The 11,639-nt window shown below is 39.4% G+C and overlaps 1 protein-coding gene across 2 annotated transcripts in view; it reads right to left on the reverse strand.

Moving 5' to 3' along the window:
- Positions 1–6,768: 6,768 nt before the first annotated feature.
- The window catches only part of LOC111865712 (leucine zipper putative tumor suppressor 2 homolog), an 84,394-nt gene continuing 79,523 nt past the window's right edge, over positions 6,769–11,639 (reverse strand). For both annotated transcript variants that reach the window (XM_023853945.2, XM_023853944.2), the window contains 2 exons: positions 10,433–10,606; positions 6,769–8,817 (listed from right to left, as the gene is read on the reverse strand). In XM_023853945.2, the coding sequence (XP_023709713.1) occupies positions 8,032–8,817; positions 10,433–10,606 (960 nt within the window). In that variant the 3' untranslated portion in view covers positions 6,769–8,031. The remainder of the gene's footprint in view (positions 8,818–10,432; positions 10,607–11,639) is intronic.

Below are 11,639 nucleotides of genomic sequence, written 5' to 3' on the forward strand. Positions count from 1 at the left end.
GTTCGTGATTCTGCGGTTCGGAAAATATCTAAGATATTGTTGCTGTTACCAACACAGAATTCACAACTGTAACATTATCAAGGAACTCAATGGGAGTGATCCGTTAATTCGTTTTCCAAAGACACGTAGGAACACAGTGAGACTTTGTCACAGCATAATTTTACATTTTACTCTTAGAGCGGATCAAATGCAACTGAGGCAAAAAAAAAAACGATTAGCAGTAGTTTGTATAGTTCAGATGAAACCATCGCAGGTTTTTGCCATGATTGTATTTCACGAAGTTGGCAAATTCAGAAGGCAGTTATCTTCGTAGGTAATTGTTGTTTGCACATACTGAAACTTCTGTAGCTCCTCAGTGATTGGTTATAGAACCACTGTTATCAAATTTTCTTAGTTGCCATTGCTTACCAAAGTAAGGTAGACTGATTGTGTTAAGACCCTGTATATATAGTCTTGTGAAAGTTTCAAGAAAAAAAAAAAAAAGAAAACCCTGATAAATCGATAACTCGGCACATTTTTTTTTCGAGAATCCAGCTCTCCGAGTCTTTCCGTGAAACCAGAATGTGAAACAGCTTTGACAAAGCGCCTATATCCTTACACACGTATTAAAAAAATTGCCTCATATGTGTTTTCTAAAAACCTGCGGCCACTCAGTGCACAGCCTGTAGGTGAACGTGTGATTTTTTTACTTAGTGATACTTTAAGTTGACTTTAGGACTCAGAAGTTTTACAAACTCTCCGCTCATAACGACAGATCCTGGTGTACAACAAAGCAGTCCAGTACCCAGTAACCACACTGCAAGAACTAAGCTTAAAATCCAGATGTTACGACGGTAGGAGTATATTATATGAAAAAAAAAATTGGTATGCAAGCTGTTCCAGATATGTTAAATACACAGTGATTTAGATCCACTTATATTCTGAACAGTCTGCTGATAATTACCTGAAAACAAAAAAGGCGTTGTTGTGCCATCCGGCCCATGGTAACTGTAATTATTCTGATTCGTCCGCTTAAAACGTCTATAATTTTCTGTGAAGATATTTTAATTGGAACTTTCTGGACTCTGATAATTGTTGGTTCGTTCGCTGTCTGCGATAATTTTGATTCCCTTCAACAACTAGATTTTGTAAACGCTTTCTTGAGGTCATTCCCAAAAGTTGTCAATCAAATGGATTAGATAACAACGCTGCACTCTGGCATGTAGCAGGAGGTATCAAAAACGTTTATTATCCATTATTACTCCCAGTACTGATTCACTGCAGACAGTAAATTGTGTGGCCATAAAACATCACATAGACTTTATTGTCACAACACAGTAACTGCTTGCATTAATCAAACTAGTCAGATATTGCAACGGCAGGCAAACGGCTGCTTCACTACAATCAACAATTAATGGAGTACAACGAAGATGAAGAAGAAAGAATAATACACGTCGATGACGACGTTAATGATGATGATGATGATGATGATGATGATGATGATAATAATAATAATAAAATGAAATAACTGGTCCTTGAGAGAGATTTAGAACCTAAAAATAACTTCGTGGATTAACAATTTTCTATTTAAAATACTGATGGAATTTTTAAAATAATTACGCGACTTGTAACATAATTTCAAATATCCGAAGCTGGCAGTTATGCTCTCTTATAGTCACGTTATCTAGTAATTTCTGTATCTGGTATCTGATGTCGGCTAATGACAGCGCACTTTATTCCGAGTTATCTTTCAGACGAGGCTTGGTTTTTTAATAGGGCATATGAATGCGCAAAATAACAGACACGTCAGAGCGGAAAATCCATATCTTCAGAGATTTTCGCTTCATAATGTAAATGTGCACTTCGAGTACACGGTGGATAACTGGTCCTGTGTTTCATGCAGATAATCTCTGAAGATGTGTGAAAAAGATTTTTAAGCAATTTTCTGGCTATTGGCAGACGAAGGAAAACACTGTGGTAATTTCAATATGCTCCTGACATCCCGCATACGGCCGAGGATTCCATGCAAGCCTTGGACAGAAATTGGGTAAGAGTTGAGTCGTTCAAGACCATCCCGTTCCCCGACGCCTCGCATGATTTTTGAGAGAGGAGAAGCTTAAAAGAAAAAGTCTACTATACCAGTCCACACAAGGAACAATATAGCTTGGAGTGTGAGGGCCGCCCAATAGCTCAAGCGGTTAGTCACTGGCTTCCCACCGCGGCGGCCCGGGTTCGATCACGGGTCTGGTCAAGTGGGATTTGTGGTGGACAGAGTGGCTCTGGTGCGGGGTTTCTCCGAGTACTTCGGTTTCCCCTGCCAGTCTTCATTCCACCAAATTCTCAATCATCATAATCACCCGGGGCAGGTACAATAGGCCAATCAGTGGCCGCCATGCCGAGTGGACCCAGTTGGACTGCACCCCCCACTAAGCGAATTAATTAGCTTGGAGCGCCCCATATATCAGAGAAATGTAGCGTCTGGCCAGAATCAGTTTATAAGGTGTGGCAATTATATCCAAAACGATGGCAAAACTGTACAGCATCTCTTTTAACATAGGTAGTTAGTTAGTTAGTTATTGGAGAGGGTGGATTTCCCCCATGTACTTAGAGCAGTATTGGTCCATTGTGCTTCCCTCTATGATATTCTACCAGTCTCTATATCCTACCGATATTGGTGCCTACCATCAGTCCCGACCGAACCAGCGAGATCGGCCTCCACTAGCTTGGCGGTATCTATAATGCTTCCCCCATCTATCAGAGGTGTTAGAGACTACTTGTTGGGCGGGAAACGTCCTTGAATTTGGCTCAGTGACCTCCTTTGGAGATATGAGGTTCTTTTACGTGCCGTAAAGCTACGACACGGGACACACGGCTTAAAGTCCCTCCCGGAGGACTTGTTCCCTGAATTTTTCCGCCCTTAAAAATTCGACGACCTCGCCGGGTCTGAACCCGCGTACCACGAGTCATGAGGTGGGAACGTTACCTCTAGACTACGGAGGCCGCTTTTAACATAGGTAAGTAAACTTCACTCTATGATATAGCTGCTGTCTTACTATTATCGCTGGTGACCCAGCAGGACAGATGGCTACCGATGCCACGATTGCCTTAGTGGAAATAAAATGGAAAGGAAACCAACATCCATATTCTTTATAAGTTTCATATTAGGTCGTATAATTCGTTGATTCAACTAACCTGATTGGTTATTTGGCTAGTGCCATTACTTACACGTATGTAACGCAATCAACTTCCCACGCTGTGGCAATGACTGTATACTTACGTATGTCCTAACTTCTTATTATTTATTTCCTAACTAAATTACATATCTCTTGCCTACAGTTGAATTGCAACAGTGCTGCCTTTAAGCTAACGTGGCGTTTAAAATGCTGCAAAGAAAGTACGGTATTCCTGACAAAAATTATATTCATTATACGTAAGATCTGCGTCTAGCTCTTAAAAGAAAATAGCTCACATATTTGCCATAAATCATACAATCGAGGCCTACTCTAAGCTAACAAGGAGATTACGTACTTACAATCACATCCAGAAGAAATTTGCACACAACTGGTCCGTACTAGCGCAGATAATGCAACAGTACACTCACTAAATACGCAACAACAGGTAAATTTACATTGTTCCGGTGGTACTGAAATACAGTTGAATTAAAAGTTCTCCAATGCAAGATTTGATTTATCTTCTTCCTTAAAGGTAAACAGAAAACACTTGTTATATAAGAAGTGGTGGAGTTCGTAGGGCCTTTAATTTACAAATGTTCTGTCAATACCCTCACAATTAAAACGCAATATTATATGGACAACACACAAATACTATTAATGTGTTTTCAATAATTACAAACAACATTCATTCTATACTGTTAAAGTACACAACCCAAATCAAAGACAACATTGTTTATACATTACAGAAATATAATTCTCTTTTAAGGAGACAATAACACACAGTAACTATAAAATAAATACTAAGAATAATAGAATTAATTAACAGGCTTACTTTCTAGAACATACTCTAAAAAAAATGCGTACCTGTACAAAATGTTTAACACAGTTATTTGAACTTGAGTAAGGACTAATTCATATGTGAATTACAACAGAAATTTGTCAACAGGTTTTTATATTGTCAACAAGTTTACTAACTACAACTACTGAATACTAACTACTACTACTGCTACGACTGCAAATACTATTAGTACTATAAGTACTGATATTAAAATAGTGTTAACTCCATTAATTAATTTTACATCCCTAGGGAATTCTGGCTTTGCAGCCAATATAGGAATAATCATTGAGGATTTTAAAGAAAGCCAACATATAATTAAAAAGTTTCCGAATCCAATAATGGTTTAATTCTATGTGCGCGTCACATAGTTTCTCATTCTATTCAACGCCAAAACCCTAAGATTGGGGGGGGGGGGGNGAGATGAATTATTCCCGTGACTCAAACTTGTAATAAAAATGGATAGGTGCGCTATAGCGATATCGAAACTTGATGAACACTATTCCCGCCTGTGTTTGACGTAGCAAGTCACACCGCGGGTGCAAGAATACAGCGCTGTAATCAAAATTTCTTTTCAACATCAAACGGGGAATTACGACACAAGAAAAATAAAATGAATACATTAAAAACATTTCTGATATTACAGAAGATTCAGACTTTAACAAATTTGCTGTGCTTTCTGAGAGTTCCAGTGAAACTGCTGGTGATGGAAAATACCGAAATTTCATACTGCAATTCTCCTTACTCCCATGATTAACATGAAGAGCAGTGTTTGATATGCTATCACTGGGCCCAAAAATATTTTGCGGCAGTTGCTAGGCAACGGCCAGATAACCACCTTCCCTCTTAAGCGTGTAACAACAAAAGGACGTCCATTGCTAAATAATGTATCGGTTAATACGCCTGGTCAGCAATAGAGGATATCTGTTGCTGGGCAATGGAGGTGTTTTCTGTGCGTTGTCCGTGTCGAAAGTTGTAGGGGGCAGCGAAGGTCATTTTAAATCAGTCGTATAACAAGAAGCAGAATGGAGGTGACCTCGGAGATCAAGGTAAAAGGATTCAGCTGAAGATTAATTGTGAGCTGTTATAACAGATTGTAATTGTACTGGAAGTGCCAATAAATCCAATCAACAGGTCTAGAAGCCATTATTATCAGTCACGGAACACCGAGTACGTGGCAATGTATAACACATAATAAATAAGTCATTTTAATATTTTCTTCTGCCAAGTATTAAAATAATTTTAAAAGTTTTTGCTATTGTAACACTGACCTCATATCCAGGTTTCTTCTCCAAGTTTTCAATACATAAATATTAGTTCTTTAACGTACTTATAAATTTTATATTCTTCGTTTTTTTTATCTTCATTGTTTGCAGTTAAAAATAAAATAAATATTGTGGTGCCTCTTTCTTTAGCTTAAAAATACATATTTTTCTTTCAAAAAGTATCCCTCAGATACAGTCTAATATTCGGCTTCTTTACTTTACCAACACAGACACTGAAATTTGAAAAATTTATCTTCAGAGATAATGTCCAATATGACGTGGAATGTAAATATAGGCATTCTGCATATTTAATAGTCTAATACACATTTGAAATATTTACAGATTCCTTAATTTAATTATTGAAACGGTTTTCATTTGGACAGACCATCGTAAGACAAATTTGTTTTCTTTATAAAACAAGGAAAGTGGTCAAAATGAAAACTGTAAAAATGTGTATTTACTCAGTTGGCTTTTTTATGTTCAGCTTCCGGTTAAAATCCTTTAAGTTTGCTGTATCTGACGGTTAAAGTTAAAGCGGTTATAGTACACAATATGTGTTACTGACACTGTCATGGCACATCCCATGCGTTACATCTTATTCCACATTATAAATAACACAGAAATAGTTGCTGAAATTAAATTAATTTACTAGTTATAATATTAGTCCAATTTACTTATCTTAAACTTCACTTCTACTTGAATTCGGTTGCGTTACACACAATTATCACTTCCTTTCATCAATTCTTAGTTATCAGTATGAGACAATGTTGCATTCTTTAATATATATATATATATATATATTACACCTGCCACTTAATGATGAATCATTTCGGAGGTAATTTTTAAATTAAACAAAAAGAAAGAGGTACTTGAACGACTCAAACAGGTCTACCCAGAAGACACTTCATTACCACGACTGTTCGAATCCAATAGTGTTTATGTTAAAAACGAACTAGTCCATTCGGCGAGAAACTATATTTCAAGTCCTACAGATTCATTCGTTTCCTGCCATGGGAGATAATTTATTGTAGAACAAAATATTAATGCTATGATGGTACAACTGATCGAAGCAGCTTCCTACACAGTAAAAAGCGTCCAAAATAAAATAAATAGGTCAAATTCTGACCGAGATGGAGAACACCGTTATTAACATTAATTAGTTTTGTCTTTAGTTTTCAAATACATTAAGAAATTCAGAAATACACTTTATTCAAGCTTTAATTTTCTGCTTTTAGAACATGCCGGGTTGACGATCTGGCAAAAATCACACTGTCGAGACATAAACTGTGAAATCACATTCTCAATAGTAGTATATAGACCACCATATTTTCGTCTGTTCTTTGTTTCTCGCGTGGAGGCGGGATCGAATACCTCCACCGTAGCCCTGCGAGTCGTATGACGCGACGAAAAGGGATGTCTCGAATCTCAGACAGTAAAATATGATCACGAATTCCACGGGACTCAGACCCGAAAATGACTGCGTTGGCGCGGACCAGAAGCAATTGTAAACGACGGACCCGTCCTCTCGTCAGAGACAGCGCCCCATATCAACAAACCCGCAACTGTCTGACAGTAATAAAAATCTGGTGTAAGCCCGAGATGGGTGCTCTATTCCAAGACAGACTGGCCGACTGACCGTCGGTCGTAACATAGACTCAGACTGTGTCCTTTGTGATTCATATATATTGAAACAGACCCAACATATTTCCAAATATGCCTCTGCATAACAAGAGGAAATTTCCTGGATGCCCAGAAAATAATATGGTGTCCAACTCTTATATTCTGAGAATAGGAACTAAGTAAAATTCAAGACAATATTAAATTCTATACGAAATTTAGATACGTTCATACATTTAACCCACTACAAATTGAAAATGCTGATTTAGTGAGAGATTTAAATTCCTGTATTATTTAAATTTTATAAAATAATTATGTACAAAATTTTGACGGGTTCAAATATTTTAATCATTGCAAGTTCAGAACGCTGGAGACCCCGCTGGCTCCATGATTTAAGATTCCGGGTAACATACAATTCCATATGAAATGTTGACACTTTCACCAATTTCACCCACGGCTAACCGAAAACTCTTGGACACCCCAGCGGCAGCATGACTTACGTCTCAACACATGACGAGGCCACGGGTTTAAGTCCAGTATAGGCTGGATGTGTATATTAGCCATTCCTATCACAGCCAAAAATCCCCTAAATCTGGAAGTTACGCCATCTGAGATAACCTTACGTTTGGTCAGTTCTGAAGTGCTTCGCTGGATTGACGGAATCCGGTCACGTCATAAAACTCTCTGACAGACTACAAATATCTTTCAATAAAATGATTAATTTCTTCTATACTGAGACAGTATATACGGTATTTATATACAGCGCTCGTGCTGTTGTACTGTACTTAAAATGTTTATATAAATTAATGCTTTAAACTATAAAATATTATTTGGAGTTGATAATGTGATTGTAAACAATTTAAATTTTTCAGCTGTATGTTTTCTTTCGTGGAACATAATTTATCAGCCTGGAAATAGAGCTCAATATTTCATAGAACACAGTTCATGAATCCGAACATTTATTGGTTTTGAAATTACAGAATATTTTCTCTCCAGTCGATGTCCCTTTTTTTAGTCTATTTAACCAAGTTGCCTCGTTAAGGTGCCGGATCTCCTGAAATTTTCGACAGTTGTTTTCAAGTTCCCCTTGTTTACGGAACCTTGAAGACATCTTTCTAAACACCCCTTCCTCCAGTACAGAAGATTACTTACGGGAAATCTGTCAGAGTTCGATTGTATGAGCCATATCAATAGCTGGAAGCTGTTTCGTGCCTGTTGTGGTGCGTCCCGTTTTGGTCTCGAGTTCCAGCTCCAGTGTGAGACTCTCCACTTCAGCCTCCAAGGTTCGTGTGCGCCTGAACATCTGCACGTAGTTCAGCTGCAGCTGACGCTGATACCGGAGTACCTTTTCCTTCTCCTGGGCCCAAATGACACGCTCCTGCTCAAACTCATTTCTCTCTTGCGACAATTCTTCACGGAGTCGATCCACTTCCTTGCTCAAACAAATGTCACCGTTTGTCACACGACCGTCCGTTTTATTGGCCTCCCGCGATTCCGAAAATTCAACATTTACTTCATGCATTTTATTCCCAGGTTGTGTTTTGGAGTTACATATCTCGTGACTACACTGTACCACCTCCTGTGCTACTTTGAGGTCCTTCTCCAACTGCAACATATTCGACCGCAACTTTCCCACTTCTAACTCGTTAGCTTCAAGTTTCTGTTTGTTGGTAGAACTTTCTTCGAGGAGCTGATCTGTCAGTCTGCTGATCTCTGACTTCAACCTCAGCACCTCAGCGTCGGACTCCGCCTGGCGACGCTTGTCGGCTAGATTACTTTTTTCCAGTTCCGCTGTCAGTCGCTGCAAACTACCAATCCCCACGTCGCGCTCCTTCAGCTGCTGTCGTAGCATATCCATCTCGGCCTCCTGACGTTCCAGTTCCGCTTTCAGGTCACGTGTGTGTCCACGCAACTGAAGCAACTCATGGTCCTTAGTTATCTGCTCTCCCTGCAAAAGAAATATCCAACCAATTGCCTGAAACTGACTATAAACTGACGAGCACTGAATAATATCTGAGGTACTGACAAGGGCGATTGTTCAGACTGTGGTCAGCTGGGTTGACAACATACAGTCTTTAGATGGATATGTTTCGGATGAAATGCTGCTTCCATCTTCAGGTTAGAATCGTCTAGGGCAAGGAATATGTTAGATTTTTATAACAAAGTTGCAAAAGATGTTTATTCGGACCAATGGAGGGGGAGAGGAGAAAGAACCGAGTTTAGGCTCAGGACCACAATATTATCCATCCACAAGGAACTGTCTTCCTAATGGGCTGGAGCGTGTATTATCTCCTCGGCCTTCCCGGAGATGCGACTGACCGCCTTCATTTCTACCTGTTTGTATGTACTAACCGATTTCGAGCAATACACTTCGCCCCTGATGATGCCAAAAGCATGTTCCTCCGAAACACTAATAATAAATTATAATTTATTTAAATATAAAATCCTACGATTTTATTTAAAACCTTTATGAATTTATCTAGTCAATAAAATTATTATACCGTTCAAGAGAAATTAACTCGCGCGCCTTATATGTCTCTATCAATTTTATATATTACTAGGGTCTCTGTTGCAAGTATCCGCGGTTTTATATAACGTCAGATACAGAAAAAGAATGGGGCAAGAGGTAGTGTAGTTGGTTCAGGCACTATGCTACAAACCGGAAGGGCGCGGGTTCGAGTCCCGATGAGGTGGATTTTTCCAATTTACCTAATCCATCCAGCCGCATTATGGCCCTGGGGTCTACTCAACCTGTAACAGAAATGAATACCAGGAATCTTCCTGGGGCGTAAAGGGCGGCCGGCGCGTAAGGCTGACAACCTTACCGCCATCTGTGAGCCGATTGTCTATAGAAAATGTGGGAGCCTCGACCTCTCACAAACCTATGGGCCTCCATGACCTATTACAAGGATAGCTTTACCTTTCACAGGAAAAGAACACGAAATATAGTTTTCAAAATGTTCATCTAAATGAGATTTCATTTCATGAAAATAACAACAGAATAAAAGAGACAATTATGAGAAAGACGCAACTATCGGAACAATGAGAGTAAACTGCGCGTGATGCCATCTGTCAGCATACTGCGTTTCCGTGGTTTTATACAGCGTCATGATTAGTGTATGTATGGGAGCTAAATTGGTATAGTTTTACTGTTCCTTCTGTCATATGATAAAATTAAGAAACTTACTCTGTTGGGTCCACTAGATGGAGCTAATTTCTATACCGGGCCGTTAGAGACAGCTCCAGCTAACGGATGCAACAGAGCAGATGTCGCAGTTTTTCCTGAAAAGGGTATCAGAGCCAGTTTCCGTGACACCGTGTTTATTTAACCAGAATTTGATGTCAAATATCCAGAATAAGTGTGTAATAACACACACTTTTCATAAGTCTTTTAGACGTATCTTCATGAACATACTGAATTTTCTAACATGTTCATTTTTTATTTATATTTATTTACTTTTCCAAAGTGAAACACATTTCGTCCGAGCACGGAACATCAGAATTCATACTGGTATTCCGAGCTCGGAACATTATAATGTCGGATGTAACACGTGGCCACTAACCTGAGAGTCTTTAAGCTGTGCCTTCAGGAGTGAGAGTTCGCCAGTTTTCTGACAGAGGCCCCACTCTGTCTCCTCCAGACGACCCCTCAGGAGGTCCACTTCCTGACGCAGCTCTCCAGCCTCCAGCGTCGCCCTCTCGGCCTCTTCACGGAGCCTCTTCTTGTCCTGCTGCAACTGGGTGCCATCACAAGTCTTGACTAAACACTTGATGCCACTCGTCAAGCAACGTAGATACACTCTGACCTCTTCAGAAACTAACAAAATCAGTTAGGGGATCTATGTCACGCCCTCTATTACAAAATTTCTTAGCAGCTAGAAAGGAAACAGTTTACAAACAATCTAACAACTATAGGTCCTATGAGGGCATAGTATGGCCATTGTGTAATTCTTAAACCAAATGGTGCCCAGATCTGGTAGAATTTCCGTGCCCTTCGTCGCTGTGACCATGGAAGGATTCCTAATTGCATAATGCTGAAACGTAAGATACGGCAAAAGCAAGCTTTGAATGGACAACTAGTAGATATGCCTACGATCCGTCACTACAGAAATATAGTGTGTCGAATTACAAGGTCTTAGCGACGTATTTCCAGTATTCAGTCTATATTTCTTTTTTTATTTTCCTTAAGACAGGCCTTAATTATTCACGGATGATGGAAGTGCGGAAGTGTATCAACACATCACCTGTCTCACCCCTTTTGAATATTTCCACCCATTCGTCACACTGAATTGCCATTCCTTCGCAGATTTCAGAAGTTTTCACAGCCTCTGATTCAAGAACCAGAAGGAAGGTCGCTGTTTCGCTTTTGTACATTCCATTAATGAAGCTGCAATACTCGAAGTGTCAGTATTACCACCACTCAAAACAGAATAAAATTGAACTCGGTAGAAATGAGAAGGGGGGGGGGACGGGCGTTCGTATTGCTTATATCCACCTATATCAGTTTTAAGATAAAATAAAATTACAGTAAAACTTGGTTATAGCAACATCGGTTTCTGCGACACCTTGTCTATTGCGTCAAATATTCAATGGTACGAACTAATTCCTCATAAAGCAACTGTTTTTATACCTTGCTTAGTACGACATGCACAAATGCATCAACCTCGTATGTAACGTCATTTTCATTCCTGAATTTCTCTGATATCGTGGGAAAGTTCGATGTGTCTGCCCACCCCCACTTTCTCTACTTGCTGACGTGACTGTCCTGGA

The sequence above is a fragment of the Cryptotermes secundus genome, unplaced genomic scaffold (assembly GCF_002891405.2).
Source record: "Cryptotermes secundus unplaced genomic scaffold, Csec_1.0 scaffold19, whole genome shotgun sequence".
NCBI classification, from domain to species: Eukaryota; Metazoa; Arthropoda; class Insecta; order Blattodea; family Kalotermitidae; genus Cryptotermes; species Cryptotermes secundus.